This window comes from Nyctibius grandis, chromosome 5 (assembly GCF_013368605.1).
Source record: "Nyctibius grandis isolate bNycGra1 chromosome 5, bNycGra1.pri, whole genome shotgun sequence".
Lineage (NCBI taxonomy): Eukaryota > Metazoa > Chordata > Aves > Nyctibiiformes > Nyctibiidae > Nyctibius > Nyctibius grandis.
In genome coordinates, this window is record NC_090662.1 from 66,832,446 (window position 1) to 66,853,980 (window position 21,535).

Sequence of the window (21,535 nt, forward strand, 5' to 3'; positions counted from 1 at the left end):
TACTGCTCAGGCTATCTTGTATAGCTCTCCAAAGGGAATTTTGGGTGCTGTAGAAATGCCGTGCTTAAAGTTTGTTCCACTCTCCCTGTGTTGAGGACATATGACGGGAGGGAGGAAGGTGACCAGAACACATATGCCGTTGCCAAACAGTCCTACCTGGCACATTGATCCAAATAATTGCTTCTAGACTCATCTGGATCCATTTAAGCTTCAGGATGGGGAAGCCACAAAACATTGTTTTGTAGCTTGCTTTCCCCATCTTCTCTGGCTGTTCCCACACTTCAGGAGCTCGTTTAAGCATGGCATTATACAAGCCTCAGTGTGTCATGCCTCATTTTGAGTGGTACTGCGGGTGTTACTGCAGTCTCCTGCTCTTTAAGCAGATGTGGTGCTGCTCATGGGTCCCCCAGCAGCCTGCAGCAGAGCCCCAGCTGGGCACCCAGCATGTGCCTCAGCTCTGCTGGGCCTCTCTCTGAGACAACTGACAGAGGGATTTCTTCAGCAAAGCATGTTGTTAGACATCCTTCAGTGTCCTCCAAAGATAAAGCTTCAAAGCAGGGCTTTTGTTGATCCTGCCTGTCTGACTTCATCTTGTTTGTTTTTTTTCTCATCCCATCTCTGACTCCAGAGCAGACTTTCTTCTCCTCCAAGGCCCTTGGGAGTACTGAGTGTTTGGTTGTAAAACTTGTTCCTGACTTCATTGACACCCACTTCCCTAAAATGTCTTTACACTGAGATTGTGCATAAATTCCTTTGCACTCTCATGCAGACCTTGAAGGCTTTCAGGTGCTGCCGTTGTCTCTGTCTTTATCATTCATCACGTCATTTTGCTCTTGGGACTCCAGAAGTTGTCACAGGAGCTGATGTCTTCGCTCCCTGGCTAGGGAGGACTGTTGCTCAGCGAGGTACCTCTGGCAGGGCTATCCATCTGCCTTCTCAAGCCTCTGAGACCTGCCGTGGGCACAGCGGACTCCCAGGTTTCTTACATTATGTCTGGAGAGCACTTTGACATCTTGGTAGAGTGTTTGCAGCGTCATTTCATGATTTCCATAGAGGTGACAGTCTTCCTGTCAGCTTTGACAGATATGCTGAAGGGGATTTACTTACTGGGGTCTGGCTGTGTTTTGTCAAGGCTGTAACCTATCCCATGTATTCGCTTGCTGCCTTCATTTGCTTCCCACTCAGTGATGTTGAGGTGTCCTGGAGAGAAGTTGTTTTGCACTATTGCAACCGTGCTGGGTTTTCCCCTAGGAAGGTATCTAGGGGTTACCTTCTAGTTCAGGGGAACATGGACTTTACTGCTGGACCTTCTCACATCAAGATCTAGAAATTGCTGTCAGGTCCAGTGGCTGTAGCATCTGCAGGGAAGTAATGAGGCAGCCTCTGGTGAGGTGTATTTTAACCTGCGTTCTCAGGTGTTGCACTGTTAATTAACTATAATGTGAAACATAAACTAGTCACAATTTACTGAGGAAATCTGTAATATCTCTTGTCATTACTGCAATTCATTAAAGTGGGAGATGGAAGTGACCCAAAAAGAATCCTTCACTGAGGTGTAATCAAGGATTTAAATGTAAGTGTGTATATTTGTCCCTGAGATTTTGCTTCACATGCCTAAAACGAGGAATATTTCATATGGACCCATAGCTGGTTACTCACGCTTTTGGGCACCTGAACCCACATGAAAAGGATGAATTAAGAATCGCGGTGTTTCTAGGTTACAGAAGATACTAGGTCTTTGTGGCTTGCAGTGGATATGGAAGAGTGGGGTTTTGTAGTGGTGAGATGTGAAATTGTGGTCACTGAGCACTGAAGGAAAGGCTTGATATTGCAGGGACTTTGCAATAGACTTTGGTCTATAGAAACGAAATAAAGACAGCATAGATGGTTCAAAGGGGGATCTGTGGCTAGTGGTAGCTTGTATTCACTAATTCCTAAGAGTTTGGTGTTTCAGATGTATAGCAGGCTTATTTAAGTGGTTGCCCATGGTCCAAACCCAGCTCACATGACATTGTCTAGTGACCCACCAGATGTGACAAGCGTGGGCGGATGGGGCTGAAGCAGCCTAGACGTTTCCAGGCTCCAGGCCAGGGTGGTGCTGTCTCGTTCAGTCTGTGCAGGATGCACCAGGGCTCTGGGTAGCCCATTTCCCGCAGAGCTACTCATGACAGCTCTCACCTGGGGTGGCAGGGATGCTTCCAGGAGCCACTAGACCCAGCCCAGACAGCTCTGCCCATCTCACAGTCTCCATGCGTAGCCCTGGGAAAAAAGATGCTGCCCCTGCAGGGACTGTGCACCAGAAAGCACCCATCTCCCACCACCTCCAGCACCAGGAGATGTCCTGGAGAGGAAAGCAGGTGTGTGCCATCTCACCAGCCTTCAGCCTGCATTGGTACATAGGCACTGAGCCCGGGCTTGCTGACTGCCCTGCTCCCCAGGCGGTGCTGGCTAGCAGCCCCAGCCAGCCCTTACCACCTCTCCCAGCACCTCCTGTGCCCACGGGTAGGTGCAGTAGAGCTGGAGGCTGAGGGAAGGTGGAAGGATGGACAGGGCTGGCTCAGAGGAAGGTGTCCCCAATATTTCCCTGGCTGTGTCCTCTTCTCCCTGGTCAGCTGAGAAGGCTTTAAGTACTTAGCAGGCAACTTGCCCTGGATTTAAGGAGTTAAAAGGGAGAGTGAAGAAGGTAATAAAGATGGGGAGGGGGGGAGAGATAGCCGTATCCTGAGCCACATGCCAAAATAACATCCTCAGGGCATGATAGGGAGCAACTGCCTACATCCCCCCCATGCCCAAGAGTACTAACAGGTCCTGGTTGCTAACTTTTATCCTAGGTATAAAGGAAAGTCACGGTATGGAGTATGAAATAGTAAGCAGAGTTGTGTTGCTGATGCTATAAATTCAGGAGAAAGATGTGTAGGAGGGCAGTTGGGGTGACAGGGGAATACGGGGTGTGAAGGTGATTGGAATCAGAGTTCCCTCACCATCATGCTGCAGCAGGGACGTGCTTTTTTGGAGGGGATAGAAGGATGTTTGGCTTTGTTTGTTTGCTTTTGTTTATGGCTGCTCTGTATGTTGGAAAGTCTTGCTTTCTCGTCTGGCTGTGGGACACGGATCAAACGTGGCAGCTTGGAGCCATGTGTAGCCAGGTCTGGAGCAGTGCAGGGGATGGGCTCTGTCACATCTTTGAGAACTGCCACACGCTATATAAGCATTTGGGAAACTACTAATTAGGACGAGACAGTTTTACTAGCAGGACAGGAAGAGCAGAGCAGGAAGGCAGGGAGATCTTCAACTAGAATGAAGGCTCCCTTGACATCTTCTGCTCACCAGGAACAGGAAGGAGCTGAGGCTGTTGAGGTCTAAACTCCAGTTTGAGGTTGTCTCCAAACATTTGGTAGCACAAGGAAAGGAATTTGTGTAGCCTCCAGGGACATAAATTATAAGGAGGTTCCAAGAGTGCAGTGGTACTGAGGACAATGCCTCAAAAGGGGCCACACAGAGGCCACTGTGAAGAAGAGTGTTGTGCCTGAGACACGGCTATTTTGAAGGTGCGATACATTAGCCATACCTGGAAGATCTCCTTTTCATTGCCTTCTTAACCTGGGCGTGCATATGAGTTTGCAGGCTTGTGCCTCTCTGGGGAGAAGTGGAAGATATTTATTTCAGGAGTGTCTTGTGTGCATCATTTATATGCTGAACACATGCCGTTTGCTTTCGACGGTATTTTCAAGCAGGCACTGTCGTTCTCACAGCAGTCAGCAAGTAGCCTCTGGTTACAGTGCACTGGCAGCTCTGCAGGTACTGCAAAAGGTCTTACTGCCTACTTACTACAGGGCAGGGGCTTGGTCTCTTGCCACCACAAAGGACGCATTTATAAATCAGCAGTAAGTGCTAGGAGTAAAGCAGAAGGAAACATCAGTGACTTTCAAACTGTTTCTTTTTTAGTCCCCAAAGTGTAGTTTTTTGCCCTTTGGGGTGAGGTGGGTGTATAGGGAACTTTACCTCATTTGTTTTTCTGAAACCTGTTGGAAGTACAAGTGAGGTGGCTGCATGATTTGTGTATGCATGCAGAAGAGGGCCATCTGAATTGTAAATAGCACTGCTAAATTATTATTAAATGAAAGCTGACGTGGGAGGAGTTCTCAGAAAAAAAAACAACCCTCAAGTCTTTTAATAAGAGTCATTCAGGCTGTTTTAATGTTGTCCCATGGCTGCATGCTACATACTTCAGCTCATGTGGATCCTACGGGGAGTTACGTGAGTCATATCAAGGACAGGTGAGGCCCCATTAAATCCAGTTACTGTCAATTGTGTGAGAGCTTTAAATGGCTCCACTAAAATTCATTATTAAAGAAAGGAACTATCAATTTTATTTAATGCATGGTGCCCAACCTTGATTCTGCTCCCAGCCCAGAGACTTGCCATGCACAGGGGTGATATAAAAATTAGACCTACATTCTTCAGGGCTTGTATTTAGCTGTTACAGAGTCCTGGCTGCAGCCTGGCTGGCTAACTGGGGCTGCAGGAGGCTGCCCTGCACCCCTGCCAAGGCAGGGACCAAGCCTGAGCTCAGCCCTTGTTGCCACTTGCCTTAGTCCAGATGAAGCTTTTGCTAGCACAGGTGGGGCCACTGAGCCAGGCTTTGGGTGAGCAGGAGTGCTTGGTGGGCACGGCTGCTTGTCCTGAGCATCCTCATCCCCTCTGCTCTTGGCAGAGAGCAAAAAGGCGAGGAGCCAGGGTCCAGCCTCGGGCTGTCCTGCACAAAATGTGGCAAGATGTCTGCTAGGATCTTCCTGCAGCAAAGGGAGGTGTCCAGAGGGGCACAGCCTCACACAGGAGGTTTCTTAGCAGAGCTGTGAGCGGGGGTTTAAGAGGACTTTTCCCAAGTGAAACAGCCTGTTTTCCATCGCTCCATGGCTTATGGCCCCTCCATCTGTCTAAGACCCCAGGAGTGAGGATGCTCCTCGGGAGCATCCCCACTGGCTCTGGGGGATGTTCAGGGGGAATCACTGTCACAGGGCTTGGCTGGCATGGATTGCCCCATTACTGCCAGCTTGTTTCTTTGTGGTCGTCGTGGCAAGCTGTTGTCAGCCTGTGTAATCAAAAGGCTGAAGTTGTAAATCACGTTACAGGCTGTAATGAGGAATTTGATCCCTGCAACAAACCATCCAACTTTTATTCACATTTATTACTATTTCTGCTATTGCCATGGAGTGAAGATCCTTTTTGAAAAAAAGGAACATGCCACCAGCACAATTTGATAGTGTCCGCGGGAAATTTAGGGTTGTGTTTTTCTCACATTAGCTGCACAAGCAAATTTGCAATAAAAATGACTTTGCTGCAGAAGCCTTCTTTTCCCATCACCAAGCTGTCAATCAGCCTGTAATTTCTTGGTATTGGACTATGCTGAAGAGCTGGCCAAGTTATTCTCCCTACAATATGTGTCCCTAAAACCTCAAATGTGAGAAAATAATTTTGGATGAAAGGTAGATTTCATACTTCTCTTTTTAGGGAAAAAAAAATACTTCTCCTGCGATGAGCTATAACCTCTGAGGAGGATAGAAGTGGCAGCAGAGGAGTCCAAAGTCCCCCCTTTAGCCACAAGACAGCCCTGCTTCCTCCACCCCTGCTGTTTTTGGGGTCCCAGGGTGGATCAGTGTTTGTCCCCTGTTCCTGTTCCCCTGCTAAGTCTGCCAGCAGTGTTGCAGGGACAGCAAGAGGCTGGTTATTGATGGGGAAACCAGTCCCTAACAACAAGTTGTTTCACCAAGGGGCACAGGCAGCCATCTGACGTTGACAGCATTGAGTGACTGCTGACCTTGTTTTTAGCGTCAGCTGATATCAGCTGGAGCCCTGCCAGTTTGCACCAGTTGAAAGTCTGTCTCTTAATGGTGGCGATTATCCCAATTTTTACTGCAGTGCTGAGAAAGTTGCAGCTGCTGTGCTTCACATCCCTGACTTTAATTTCGGGTGCCTGGATCTTTTGGTGTCATCTTTAGAGGAGCTTGTGAGAAGAAGCTTTCTCCTTGTTCTGCGTCAGGCGTTGTTTTCTCTTTTTATTTTGTATGAAGAGATATTGCTCAAGCGCACCATGGAATGAAAGCCATAAAGCTATAAATTACACCTCTGCTAGGTCCACAATATGTTACCAATTACATCTGCCTTATTATTTGCGTCCAGGGGGAAAACATACATCAAACCAACCCCACTCTCCAGGCAGGTCGGTACTGCACTAGGAGGAACACCGTGACACTTCTTAATCAGTGGGAAAACAAACACGGTTTCGGCTCACTCACATATGATATTTGTGTCCGGGATGACAAGTTGAGTAATATTGCTGCAGCTCTCTGAGCTCGCTGCATGCCACATGCTACGGCATTTGTGGCAACATCATCGCCTCATAGAAAGGAGAGAGGAGAGAAAGCACTTAGAGGGGCAGGGAGCTGGGAGGGTCCGAGGGCCCAGTCACATGGACCTTGGAAATTGCTGCCAACGAGGCTGGTGGGGGTGGATTTAATACGAATGGCAGCAAACAGCATCAGAAATCACGTTAAAGCCAGGAGTAATGCCTGCAAAGGAGGGCACGCCGTGGTTTGCAGGGCTTCACTGCTAGAGCGGGGTTGTTGGGGTTTTACGTTGCATGTTCTGGCAGGGGTGAGGGTTTCCCCACTTGTCCTGATAGGGTTTTTCTTCTGCGTCTGCCCTGTCTTCACAAATTCATCACTGCGGCAGGGAAGAAGGTGGGGGTGTTGAAGCAAACTGGAGCGATTGCTTTGCCGGTTACTTCTGTGTAGCTACGCAGAGTGGTTTTTGACTTGCCACAGCGCCGCTCTCCTGAGCAGTTCCTGGGCTTTGGGCTGCTGGGAATTAACTGGAAAATGGGTGTTGGGTGTGTTTAGGTGTGTTTGCTTGATCGTGCTACTCAGCATTGGAAGTGTGGAGTAACTTTTGTGTTTTTATGTATGGGTGTATATGTTTATGCATGCGTGTGTGTGTGTGTGTGTGTGTATGCATACATATGAGCTCCAGAATCTTACGAAGAGCAACATGAAGAAGTCATCCATGTGCACTGTGGAGTTTGTTGTGGTTTTGTCACTGAGGCATTCATTCAGCTTTTAACTTTTTAAAGTTGAAAACAAGTCAAGGTTATGTTTGTGCTTAATAATTCCGCAACGGTGCCAGCTCAGCATATTGTCTTTTTCTTCCCTAGTCATTCCAGTTTATTAAAAAGAAGCACTGATGACAGATAGAAGGGTGAAGAAGGCTGTGCCTTTCTGCTTTAACTCCTGCTGGGCGCTGACTCCTTCCCGAGGAATCCCCCCCATAAATTTGTGCTGTTCACAATACCTTTGACCCAGTGGTACCATCCATACCCTGGGCAGGGAAAGCTGGCAGCAGGTGAGGACTTAGATGTCCTCTTCTCTGTGGACCATGTCTTTTTTTCTGAATAGGAGCATTTTCTGTTTCAGTGGAATATTACTCAGAATCATTCAGTATGTCTGTCTAAGTGATACTTTATTTTCACTTTGGTTATGAGGTTGTGGGTTTCTTTTTTTTGTTTGTTTGGTGGGGTTTTTTTAAATAAAGATGTAGGAGATCGTGAACTCTTCTAGAACTAAAGAAGCTTGCAAGAAAATAGGTTTTTGTCTTTTCTTAACAAGTAAATTTATATTAGGACCTAGTTCTGCCACATGCTAATGTGTACGTTGCTTCATTAACAATGCTGTTCATTTCCAGGGCATCTGCTTTCCAGTGATGGTATTGTCACTGTGAATAAGAATAGATGAACACAATTTTATAAATCTGGGAGAACTGAGAGCACACAGTGAAGCCCATGTTGTGTAACTCCCATCTCCAGTGTCCCTGAGCACAGACCAGCATTGTGCACAATTCCCACACGCATACTTGGCAAGCAACCTGAAACATCATCTGCTTCTTCTGTCCTGGCTGCTTAACTTTGTCCACGCACCTCCATTGTGTCACAGTGTACCATCTCCTGGTCCCATCCTGGCTCTCTGTAGGCCAGAAGCTACACAGTGGTTTTATAAGAATAAACAGAGGGCTTAAGTCAGATCCACCAAACTGTTTAATAAAGGATGAGACTGAGGATTTGAGATTTGGCCTCCATAGGCAGAATACTTTGCAGTATTTGACACCAGTTCTTCCTGAGAGCTAGATATATTCCTGGAGACAATGGGAATAGGCATCTCTTTAGGCAGAGGAGGTAAAAATAACATTTACATTCCGGTTATTAAAAATGAGAAGGGGGAGAGCAAGAGAACAGGAATATTGCTTATTGTTAGTATAGTTCAGTCAGGAGTTATGATTTATTTTAGAGCGTAATATTTTGTGTTGAACAGATATTTCTGGAATAACTTGATTTTGTGTGTGTGTGTGTATGTGCTGTATCTGAAGTCTGTATCCCATTTTTCCTTCCTGCCACTGAACAAATGAAAAAAGCTGGGGAAGGCATCTTGACACTGTGGTTTCACTCTGATGTTGTATTGCAGGTATGGCCTCGCATGTGCAGGTTTTCTCTCCTCACACCCTTCAGTCAAGTGCCTTCTGTAGCGTGAAGAAACTGAAAGTGGAGCCGAGTTCAAACTGGGATATGACTGGGTACGGCACACACAGCAAAGTCTACAGCCAGAGCAAGAACGTGCAGTCCTCCCAAGCAGCCGCCGCAGCAGCCGTCAGCGCCTCCCTCCAGATCCCCAACCCAAGCATCCCTTACGAACAGACCATCATCTTCCAGCAAGCACGGGGCACATCGGTGGTGACGTCCGCCAACAGCACTTCTGGGTGGTTGCAGTGTCTGGGCAAACACTGGGCGGGCCACACAACCTGATGCGTCGCAGCACTGTGAGCCTTCTGGACACCTACCAAAAATGTGGACTTAAGCGCAAGAGTGAGGAGATCGAGAACACAAGCAGCGTGCAGATCATCGAAGAGCATCCGCCAATGATTCAGAACAATGCCAGTGGGGCCACTGTAGCCACCGCCACCACCTCCACGGCCACCTCCAAAAACAGTGGCTCCAACAGCGAAGGGGATTACCAGCTGGTGCAACATGAGGGTGCTCTGTTCCATGACCAACACATACGAAGTATTAGAGTTTCTTGGCCGTGGAACCTTTGGACAAGTAGTCAAATGCTGGAAGCGTGGCACTAATGAATTGTGGCCATCAAGATCCTAAAGAAACCATCCTTCCTATGCCCGGCAAGGCCAGATTGAAGTGAGCATCCTGGCTCGGCTGAGCACAGAAAGCGCGGATGACTACAACTTTGTCCGTGCGTATGAGTGCTTCCAGCACAAGAATCACACATGCTTGGTCTTTGAAATGTTGGAGCAGAACCTCTATGATTTCCTAAAACAAAACAAATTCAGTCCCTTGCCCCTTAAGTACATTCGACCAATTCTCCAGCAGGTAGCAACTGCCCTAATGAAGCTGAAAAGCCTTGGACTGATTCATGCAGATCTGAAACCAGAGAACATCATGTTGGTAGACCCATCCCGACAGCCATATAGGGTCAAGGTCATAGACTTTGGTTCAGCTAGCCATGTGTCTAAAGCTGTGTGTTCTACTACCTTCAATCCAGATATTACAGGTAAGAGACTGGGCTTCATGTAACATTACTAGGAGAAATATTTTACTTATGTGAATTTTCCTACACTGCTGTAAATGAATGAGAGTCATCCCTTAATCCTAAACTGGGATGGCTCTTAAAATGGCTTGTTGGTGATAGAAAAAATGGTATCCTAACCTCTTGGAGTTTGCTTGCATTGAAAACCATTGTAGTTTGTAAATAACCAATAAATGTTGTGAAAACAGAGTTTGCCAGTTACAACTTAAAAAGCCTTTCACCTCTCTCAGTACTTCGCTCTCTCTGGGACTGCTTCCAGAAGAGGGAGTGGATCTGGAGAGTCCGCATTTTCTTTCTAAGTCAGTGCAAGTAGGTTCCCAGTTTCAGAAGGACCTTAACCTAAACAGTCAATCATATTTCAGCTTCGTCTTCCAGTCTTTATTCATATGTGAACTAGGGACTTCACAATAATAAGGTTTGGCCCACGGGAAAACTGTACAAATGCAGAAGATGGTTTTTCAAGGAGCGGTTTTTTCATACAGGCTGTGGAGCTTGCTAGAGTCAATGGGAGGATTCTGGGTGGCTCCCATAGGCTCTGCTCCAGGTGAGCAGGGCAGCCTGGCCAGCTGGAAACACCTTTCTCCATGTGGGAATCTGTGGTAGGGATGAACGAGTATCGTCAGTAATTTGGTGTTGGACTGAGGACCTGTCTGCGGACTGTCGATTCCCATTCTCAGTGCTTTTAACTACAGGTATATTATGTACTAGGATGGAGTTCTGACCTCTGCGTAGCTGCGTCCGAAGCGAAGTGTGTGAACCAGCCATATCCCTCTTCAGTCTGGTGACACAGTTTCAGACAAGCAGCTTCTTTTCATAACCCCCTGGAAGATCATCCTTTCGCTCTGTCTTGACTCAAGACACAAACACTCTCTGTAGATGTTCTCCTCAGACCCTCTTTTTGGTACCCAGTCAGCTTAATTCAACAAGCAATTCTTCTGCTTCCTCAGGGCTGGGAGGAAAAAAAGGAATTTGTCTTTAGATGACAGCTGAATTTAGAAATGTTCAGGCCATGTTTTTGTTGTTGTAATTCTGTGAAACAGGGGTGAAGAGGGAAAATGTGATCCTTCTTGATGACTGATTTAATGAAAATCAGTCCTGGCAGCATCCACAGCTCATCAGATGGGTTTACAGAAAGCAGGGTAATTGCTCTGTTTGTAAATAGGAAAGAAAACTGTTTATACATGGGGAGGACTGGGACAAAAAAACGACTTGAGTTGATAACGGACCCTTTTCCTACTTCATAAACATCACAGTGGAAAAGCTCACCTGAGCTCTGAGCTTGGGAAGAGTTAATTTTCACAGGAACAGGAACTTTGACAGTGTAGCACCGCAGCAAGCTTATTTTTATCTGCTTGTCCTTTGCTCTGAAGGAGGCCAGAAAAAATCCCCCCAACCTAGTTTATACCTCAGAAGAGACTTATTAAATGAAATATTCTACCTGATGACAGTCCCATCCTCCAGGAGAAGCCATGATTCTGTGGTAAATATGCAAAAAGCTTTTTAGGGTTGCAATTACCTGGCAGACTAGAAGAAAAAAAAAGATAATACAGGCATTTTGTTGTTGAGTAATCTGTGATTCTGCATTAGCAGCCTAGGTCCCTAGCTGAAAGGCAGAAGGGGCAGCCAAAATGAAATATGTGACAGAAAGCAGAAATGAAAGAGAAAAATGGTTCATTCTCAGCAACAAACAAGGAATATTTTTGTGGCAGTCTCTGGGGAGGAAAAGGCTTGATAAAATTTGCTTTTTATATTTTAAATGTTATTCCTGCCCAGTCTGAAGTTGCAGCTTGTTAGATAATAAGTTCTGTCTGTCTAATTCCTCCCTTGTTTTCCATGCCTGAGTTGATGGGAGGAGGGGAAAAGGGGCAGCAGCTCACTGGGGAAAAAAAAAAAGAAAAAGAAAAATCTCCTTGAGTTGAATTACATCAGCAGGGGGCTGCTGATGAAGCTAAATTGAAGTCATGAGGAAAATTTATATTCTTCTTCATTTTCTGATGGGGAAAAATACAGCACAGAGTAAAGACTCCATTCCCACTCCAAAGAGAAGGAACTTTCATGCTAGGGGAAACACAGGGCTTTATAAGATTTCATGTGTCTTCCATTTAATTTACACTTGTTTTGCTTGCTAGAGTATAAAAAGACAGGGGGATGACTTCAAGAAATGGTACATTTAAGCTGGACGTGAAGGAAAAGCTTCCTCAGAGTAAAACCTCTCAGACTCTGAGCAGGCATGCCAAAGAAGTGACAGAAGCCCCATGCCCCATGCATTTAAGGAAAGACGAGGCAGAGCACTAGGGAATATCATGTAGAGGTTGGCTCTCAGCTGGAGAGTTTTTATCATGGGCTTTAGGGAGCAAATTCCTAGGTTGTCTCCATATTTTATTAACAACATGCTTTTTCTTTTCCCTCTTTTTTTTTTTTTTTTTTGTTTAACTATACTCTCAAGAATGTGATGGCCAAATCCTTTCAAGTGAGGGAAGTTGTGGGGGATCCTACTCATTCTCAGAGCAATATAAGGCCTTTCCTCTTTCTATAAATGATAGGCCTATTTTCTTCTCCTGGAGGTGGAAGACAGAAGTGTCTTTAAACAAACTCCATGATCTTTCTTGGCCCGTATCTGCATAGCCCAGCATGGGTTAAGACAGTCTTAGGGCTGCTGGCAGACTTTACGTGAACAATTTGCTGTTGCTGCAGTGTAACGTGGCCTGAAGATGAACTGGATCCCTCAGCCCAGTTTATTGTGAGAGGAACAGAGTTGGTTTCACGCTGCTGGCGCAGCTCGGGGGCCCTCGCTGGGCGCCCCAACTTCAGGAGCTCTGTGTTCCACCAGGGGTATTTCTGTCAGGCTAAGTCAGTGCTCTCCGGAAGGATCTGGAGGGAGAAAAATCTTCAGGTCTTGACTGTAGAGGGGTCCGAGAGAGGCAGGACACGCCAGGCTATGGTGGGCCTTTCAGGAACTCCCCCTGGCCACCCAGAGTCCCCCTCCAAGAGGGCAGCACCGCCATGTCCCCGGTGCCTACCCCAGACCTGCGCCTCTGGGCAGGGCACTGGGTGAGCACCAGGTGGGGGGAGCGTGGGAGGGGTGGGGGACAGGCGCACCCTGGGCCCTGCCGCTGCCTCCACTCCGAAGTGACAAAGGACATCACAGCCGTTGTGAGAGCTTAAACCTCCCGGTCCTGAGTCCTTTACCAAAAGGGGAATGACCTCAGAGCAGACTGGGAACCAGGGGTAGCGTCCTCTCGCTCTCCCGGCCAGCACTGGCGCATGGTCATCTCCCGCGTCCCCCGCAGCTGTGCAGCTCCAGCGCTGTTGGCTCACATCGCTCCCCCAGCTCTCCTGCCCGGTCCGATTTCCTCGGCAGCTCTTGCACTGCTGCTGCAGCCAGTCAGAGATTTCGTCAGCGCTGTGGTCAGAGTTGTCATCTAAAGGGGGAGTGCTGTGAAAGGTCAGCCTCCTTCTCCCACCCATCTCCAGCCCGTGGTGCAAAACTTGCTGCCGTGCAAAGCGTTTCTCATGTAGCATCCTCAGCCTGTGTGTGTAGGACGTGGCTGGTGGCCGTCCAAGCGTTCCCCGTTGTTTGGGACAGTGGTCCCAACCTGCCCCCCAGTCACCGTAGTCCTTTGTCTTGTCACTTGTCACCAGCTTAGTTGGCCTAGGCCTGATCACTGACCCTTCATGGAGGTACATGGTGATGCAGCCATGGTCTGGAGGTGTCTGTAGAGGAACCAAAGCTGCCGATGAAGGGCTGCTCTGTCCAGCTTGCAGGGCAGGAGAGGTGGCTTAGCAGCTGGCGGTCTTGACCAGATGCGCTTAGGCTGGAAGTGAAGCCCTGTTCACAGAGCAACCGATCAAAAAGCTGTGATAGCCGCTGCATCACAGGGTGTCTTCATGGGATTTTATTTTTTTCTTTTCTTTTTTTTATGCTGCAGTTTGAAGGGGAGATCATTGAGGTAGGCTCTGTGATCTCTATTTTGCAGAAGGTCAGAGGGATGAATGACCAGAGAGATCCTTCTGGATTGATAATCCATGTATGAACAGCCTCTTGGGGAAAAACCCGTGTCCTGAGAAATTCAGGGCTCATGGTGCAACAGACATCCCCTCTGTTGTAGAGCCCACATTTATGCACCTCAGGTGGAAGACGGGGTACTACCCTCTGGGAGAGCGGGTATTTGGGGGGGTGGGGTAGAGCTGCAGTCCTCCTTGCTGGAACCAGAGCGGTTCTCTAGCGTGGGGGTGGCAGTGCTGGGACACTTGGAGCAGGAGGGCTTCTCCTGGGGGCACTACTACCAAGCCACGTTGCCCTCCCCTTGGCTTTTCTTTGCTGCTTAGATGAAATGGCTGCTGTGTTGCACCCCAGGAGTGAGTGCCATTTCACTAATTAATGGCATAATCAACTTAACAAGATTAAGTCTTTTAGAATTTGCCAAAATATTGCAGATATGAGATAATGGCTGTCACCCCTTGCACTGTTAATGGATAAATGTAGTTTTGGTTCTTGTTTTTCAAAAAACTTTGGTATGTGGCATGTCTTATCTCTAGCTGTGCTGACAGGGAGCCAAAGCAAGGTAGATTCCCAAGCACAGCGTCACGATCTCTTCCCCACCGTTGTGACTCAGAAAATGCGTTCACTCTGGCCAAAACTTGCCCTTTAAATGAGGCAGTAGTAATGGCAGCAGGAATAGGCTGTGCTTATTAGTTTACTCAGTGAATTGGCATCTGTTACGTCCTTGTATAACAGTGTTAGTGCACTTATATTTCAAAATCTTCTGCCGTTACAGGCTTGCAAAAACATTTCTATCTTAGACTTGACTGCTTTTGCAGGTGTGTGGGCCTCATTGCTCAGCCAGTCTATTTCAGTCCTACCTGCAACATTGACTGCTTTGTGGACTCTGCCTCTCCAAGGTAAAGAGCAGGATAGCTAGATGGTTTGAGGAGGAATGTTTCTTCTGAGGACTGGAGCGAAACCACTGAGTTCATTGCTAAAGTCTAAACTTGGTTTCACTTAGTGATGATCACACCTGGTAGGACTACAGGCTCGCAGAACAGGCAATACATTGTAGAAGACTTCGTGGCAGAAAGCAGACTTCAAGCTATACTATTTTAAGCAGTTCTTCATTTCTTTCTCAAGGACATTTGGAGTTTGGAGTTGTTTTTTTCAGAATCAAAATTCAGCAGAAGTCTTTTTTGCAAAACCAACACCAGGATTAATTGAATCTCAGTTTCATTGTATCCAGACCACCAAGTCTTGAAAGGGAACAGACATACAGCTGAAAGCTTTTGGCTTTGTCCCATCTGTGTGATAGTCAGGCCAGGTTGGTTTTTGGTTTTACAAAACTCAAGCAAAGACAGTTCTTCGCCAAGTTCCTTTGTGTATAAATCACCCCAGAGCAGGGATGGTAAACCGGCGTTGTGCCTGTGGTGCATCCAACAGAAGATACACACTCTATCTTCCAAAATAACTCCCTTTCTGGGTTCTAATTTAAAAGAGAAAAGCCTATATTTCAGCCTAAACAATCTCTTCAGACCGGAGACTCCCTAAGATTTTCTCTACCTAAACCTTCTTACCATTTCCTTAGGTGTTTTTTATCTTGCTCTGAGCAGACACGCCAGCTCCTCCTTTATCTTGTCAAAGTTAGTGATCTGCCCCTTTCCCTGTGAGGCTGCAGCATCTCCCTGCCCAGCTCCAGCACATGATGCTGGCCTCGCTCCGAGAGGAACCCTGTATCCCTCTGCGGAGTTGGAAAGGCTGTCACAGGAGGGCTTTGTTTACTTATTAACCAAGTGTATAAAATATGCCCAGTTATGTGCCTGTGGGCCCAAGAGTATTTGTAACAAAGGGCTGTTTGCAAGGAACCTGACAGGGAGGCTTTCCCCAGCAGAGAGAAGTCGTTGATAGCCTGAGGAGGAGGAGGAGAAGTCTTGTGCTGCTTCCTTTTGGCTCATCCATGTCTGAGTGGTGGAAAATCAAATATCTCAACTGAGTGCTGGGCCAGTCCCTTCTGTCCCCTGTCCCAAAACAGCTCCCATACAGCAAAGACAGAGGACTGACAGTAATTATTGCTCCTGCAGATTTCAGTTTTGTCTTGGTGCCTGGAAAGGAGGGAACCTGTGTGGCCACAGGCAGGGCTCAATCCATTCGGGGTGTTGTAGATCAGAGACAAATAAATGAAAGGCAGCTAGAGGCAGGAACCAGGGCGGGGGCACTGGCTTTCCATCAGCTGGTGCCACACTACGGGTCAGGGGCTCTGGTCCTCACCAGTCAGCTGGAGTTGTAAAACCTCTCCCATAGTCCAATGAGGTAAAACACCACAGGGAACCAGTTGGCAAAGTCCCAGTAAGCACAGATAAAAAAATAATAATAATTAAATAAAAAGATTTTTGGCTGCCACACTCACTGTTAATTGTTGGAACAACCAGAGACCCTAGAGCACCCTGAAATCTGGGCTTTGGGCCACCTGTTAACCATACCCTGTCATTCCCACATTGCTTTTCCTTTGTTCATCACTGTTAGAGATACTTGCGTGAAAAAGAGTGCTTGTTTCTTAGGAGTTCCTAATTTCCAGCTGTTTCTCTTCCCTGCTTGAAGTTACGATCTCCCGTTAGCAGGGGATGTGGAAAGGGGATAGGATTGCCAGTGTGACAAACGCAGGCGTATAGCTACCTCCTCCACAAGGAAGAAGAGAAGAGTTTTAGTGGTTGGAGACTCCTTCGTAAAGGGATCTGAGGGCCCAATATGCAGAGCTGACCCCCATCACAGGGAGGTCTGCAGCCTGCCTGGAGCCCGAATCAGGGATATCACCAGAAAACTCCCCAACCGGGTGAAGGCCACAGACTACTACCCCCTGCTGATCTTCCAGACAGGTGGGAAAGAAGCTGCATCCCGTAGTCTGAGGGGGATGAAGAAAGACTACAAGGCCCTAGGACGGTTGGTGAAAGAGTCTGGGGCACAAGTTGTTTTCTCCTCCCTCCTTCCATTTTCAGGTGATGACGTGGGATGGAATAGTAGGATTCTCTCTATTAATGCCTGGCTACGAGACTGGTGCTACAGGCAGGGCTTTGGGTTCTTTGATAATGGCTGGTTTTATAAGACACCAGGCGTGACCGTAATACATGGGAAAGGTTTATGTCATGGGGGCAAAAGGGTTCTGGGACAGGAATTAGCAGGGCTCATTCGGAGAGCTTTAAACTAGATTCGAAGGGGGATGGGGTAGTAGCTGGGCTTGCACCATTGGGGCAACACTCTAGTGTTGAGGTAGAACAGGAGGCCTCCCATCCCCCTAGGGTGAAATCGGTGTGCTCAGCTCGCTCCCTGAAATGCCTGTACACCAATGCGTGCAGCATGGGGAATAAACAGGAGGAGTTGGAAATTCGTGTTCGGTCGGGGGGCTATGATTTAGTGGCAATTACAGAGACTTGGTGGGACGCCTCGCATGACTGGAATGTGGTCATGGAAGGCTACGTCTTGTTCAGGAAAGACAGGCCGCTAAGGAGAGGTGGTGGAGTTGCTCTTTATGTGAGTGAGCAGCTAGAATGTATTGAGTTCTGTCCAGGGGCGGATCAGGAGCGAGTTGAGAGTTTGTGGGTGCGAATTAAGGGGCAGGCTGGCAGGGGTGATACTGTTGTGGGTGTCTATTACAGGCCACCGGATCAGGATGAGGAGGGTGATGAGGCCTTCTACAGGCAGCTGAGAGCAGTCTCGCAATTACAGGGTCTGGTTGTTGTGGGGGATTTCAACTACCCTGATATTTGCTGGAGGCCTACTCAGCCAGCCATCCTCAGTCCAGGAGGTTCCTCCAGTGCATTGATGATAACTTTCTGATGCAAATGGTGGATGAGCCAACTAGGAGAGGAGCGCTGCTGGATCTTATCCTCACTAACAAGGAGGGTCTGGTGGAAGAGGTGAAGGTTGAGGGCAGCCTTGGTTGTAGTGACCATGAGATGGTAGAGTTCAGGATCTCATGTGGCAGGAACAGAATAGCTAGCAGAATCACAACCCTGGACTTCAGGAGGGCCAACTGTGGCCTTTTCAAGCAATTGCTAGGGGAAATCCCATGGGACAGGGTACTAGAAGATAAGGGGGCCCAAGATAGTTGGTTAGCATTCAAGGACTGCTTCTTCCGAGCTCAAGATCAGAGCATCCCAGCAGGTAGGAAGTCAAGAAAGGGTACCAGGAGACCTGCATGGTTAAGCAGGGAACTGCTGGGCAAACTCAAGTGGAAGAAGAGGGTGTACAGATCATGGAAGGAGGGGCTGGCCACTTGGGAGGAATATAAGTCTGTTGTCAGAGGATGTAGGGAGGCAACTAGGAAAGCTAAGGCCTCCTTGGAATTAAACCTTGCAAGAGAGGTCAAGGACAAGAGAAAGGGCTTCTTCAAATACATTGCAGGTAAAGCCAACACTAGAGGCAATGTAGGCCCACTGATGAATGAGGTGGGGGCCCTGGAGACAGAGGATAAAAAGAAGGTGGAGTTACTGAATGCCTTCTTTGCCTCTGTCTATACTGCTGGAGGCTGTCCTGAGGAGCCCCGGACCCCTGAGGCCCCAGAAGAAGTCAGGATAGAGGAGGAATCTGTCTTGGTAGATGAGGGCTGGGTCAGGGACCAATTAAGCAATCTGGACGTCCATAAATCCATGGGCCCTGATGGGATGCATCCGCGGGTGCTGAGGGAGCTGGCGGAAGTCATTGCTAGGCCACTCTCCATCATCTTTGCTAAGTCGTGGGCAACGGGAGAGGTGCCTGAGGACTGGAGGAAAGCGAATGTCACTCCAGTCTTCAAAAAAGGCAAGAAGGAGGACCCGGGTAACTATAGACCGGTCAGCCTCACCTCCATCCCCGGAAAGGTGATGGAACAACTTGTCCTTGGTGCTGTCTCTAGACACATCAAGGATAGGGGGATCATTAGGGGCACTCAGCATGGCTTCACCAAGGGGAAGTCATGCTTAACCAACTTGATAGCCTTTTATGAGGACATAACCCGGTGGATAGGTGATGGTAAAGCTGTGGATGTGGTCTATCTCGATTTCAGTAAAGCGTTTGACACTGTCTCCCACAGCATCCTCGCAGCTAAACTGAGGAAGTGTGGTCTGGATGATCGGGTAGTGAGATGGATTGTGAACTGGCTGAAGGAAAGAAGCCAGAGAGTGGTGGTCAATGGGACAGAGTCCAGTTGGAGGTCTGTGTCTAGCGGAGTCCCTCAAGGGTCGGTACTGGGACCAGCACTATTCAATATATTCATTAATGACTTGGATGAGGGATTAGAGTGCACTGTCAGCAAGTTCGCTGATGACACAAAACTGGGAGGAGTGGCTGACACAACGGAAGGCTGCGCAGCCATTCAGAGGGACCTAGACAGGCTGGAGAGTTGGGCGGGGAGAAATTTAATGAAATATAACAAGGGCAAGTGTAGAGTCCTGCATCTGGGCAAGAACAACCCCATGTACCAGTACAAGTTGGGGGCAGACCTGTTGGAGAGCAGCGTAGGGGAAAGGGACCTGGGGGTCCTAGTGGACAGCAGGATGACCATGAGCCAGCAGTGTGCCCTTGTGGCCAAGAAGGCCAATGGCATCCTGGGCTGTATTAGAAGGGGTGTGGTTAGCAGGTCGAGAGAGGTTCTCCTCCCCCTCTACTCTGCCCTGGTGAGGCCGCATCTGGAATCTTGTGTCCAGTTCTGGGCCCCTCAGTTCAAGAAGGACAGGGAACTGCTAGAGACAGTCCAGCGCAGAGCCACGAAGATGATTAAGGGAGTGGAACATCTCCCTTATGAGGGGAGGCTGAGGGAGCTGGGTCTCTTTAGCTTAGAGAAGAGGAGACTGAGGGGTGACCTCATTAATGTTTATAAATATGTAAAGGGCAAGTGTCATGAGGATGGAGCCAGGCTCTTCTCAGTGACATCCCTTGACAGGACAAGGGGCAATGGGTGCAAGCTGGAACACAGGAGGTTCCGCATAAATATGAGGAAAAACTTCTTTACGGTGAGGGTGACTGAACACTGGAACAGGCTGCCCAGAGAGGCTGTGGAGTCTCCTTCTCTGGAGACATTCAAAACCCGCCTGGACGCGTCTAGGCAATCCTGCTCCGGCAGGGGGATTGGACTAGATGATCTTTCGAGGTCCCTTCCAATCCCTAACGTTCTGTGATTCTGTGTGATTCTGTGAAGCGGCAGGATGATGGTCTCAGGTGAGGGGATGAGCAGTGGGAGCAGCTGAACTACTAAACAAAGGTCCCTCTTTTAGGGAAGCGGCAGTTGTGCAGCAGAGCTAGTAAAACACAGGGAAAAGAAGGTAAATGCAAATTTGCTTTTAAAAAAAGAGCATTTTCCCAAGGCTGCTCCTGCTTTCAGTCATGTCGGTGATCCCCATGGAGGGAAAGGCAGCCCTCTGGGTGCAGGCAGCCCTGTTTACCCTCAGTGGCACTGCCCACAGACTGGGCCGTGCTGTGCAGGCAGGGAGCAGGAGCAGAGCCACGACAGCAGTGCTGCTGACCAGGGCTCAGTGGTCAACCATGAGCTCTGACGCAGGTGTCCTGCCCACACTGGGGCCGCTCACCTCACCTCACCCTTCTCCACATCAGCTTCGGAGGGACACAATTTTGGAGAACAGCATGCCTCTTCCACTTCCCCTTCCACCACCTCTTCCCCATAACTTTCCCATTTAAGAACACCTTCCCTCTGTGGGCATTCACACCACCCAGTGCCACGCAGTCCAAGGGCTGGGGCTGACCTCCCCGAAAGCAACACTTTCTGGTTTGGAAACAAATATGCTTCACATGTGGCTGAGCTGGAGTTTACACGTGCTTTTGAGAGGGCTTTCAGGGAGGAGGCAACATGCAAATACACTCCCATTACCTGTCTGCGTACTGCTACCTGAGGTCATCTGGGTCCTCCTGACATAAACATCCATGAACTTTTATTTTTTTTAAACCCAGCACTGAATCCTAAACTAATCCCTACCTTGTCTACACTCACTGCCAGAGTAATTTCGGTAATGCTGGGAGCATCAGTGAGAGACATGGAAGTCCCAGTCTCCCCACTTGCAGGTTGGCCGCAGGTGTTCTTGTGTTTAAGGTTTTTTTGGCGTTTTTTTTTCCTCTTGCTACCATCTCTCTCACATGATCACCAAAACAAGCCTGTCACAGGATTTCCTGCTGTCTATTTTTCTTTTCTGAAGCTTTATAAGCACAGTAAGTCTCTTTAAGGCTGCAGCCTCGTGAAATGATGTGAAAAATCAAGGTCACTGTCATATTTACTGTACCAGGGCAGGTCTGAAACAGCTACAAATGGCTAGCTTGTTTTACTTAAAAAAGAGCTATTTACCTAAGAGAAATCAAAACCCTCCTATGGCAGCTATTGGCTGTAGTGCTTGAGACTCCATCTCTGTAAAACATTTGGTAAAGATACCTGTGCTCAGATGAGAGGGGCTGGGAAATAACCTAGCTCATTACGGTGACAAGCAGTTGCTTCTGCAGTGATACTTGCAAGTGACGGTACAATTAGTGGGGCCAGAACAAGGGCCAGATGCAGTTGGAGTCTGCTGTTTGCATGTTATGAAAGACATAAAGTTTGGTCTCTGCTCCTCGTTGCTTACTTGTGTGGTTTTGTGTTTGCTCTCCTTTCTCTCCTCCCACTCAAGTCGCTTCCTCGCCAAGTGCAAAGGAAACAGAGCGGGGAAAAGGTGCTCTTTTTTTCAGCTCTGATGACAGAACAGCAGCAGCCACTCATACGAACAGGGGTGTGGTGACCCACAGATGTTACTCCAGCAATAGGTGGCCAGTGAAGGAGAATGCACCGTAGTGACACACTGGAGTATGATTTGCCATGTCTTTCTCCGCTTATTTCAATGCATATTTGGGTCAGGGCAGTAGCTGGCTAAGGGCAGTGGTGGCTGCTGAGAAG

General features: G+C 48.2%; 1 protein-coding gene across 1 annotated transcript in view; it reads left to right on the forward strand.

The window, feature by feature from the left end:
- Positions 1 to 21,535, forward strand: part of HIPK2 (homeodomain interacting protein kinase 2) — a 135,464-nt gene that overhangs the window by 34,833 nt on the left and 79,096 nt on the right. The window contains 4 exon segments of the mRNA XM_068401077.1: positions 8,511 to 8,800; positions 8,803 to 9,075; positions 9,077 to 9,581; positions 9,584 to 9,608. Coding sequence (XP_068257178.1) covers positions 8,511 to 8,800; positions 8,803 to 9,075; positions 9,077 to 9,581; positions 9,584 to 9,608 — 1,093 coding nt within the window.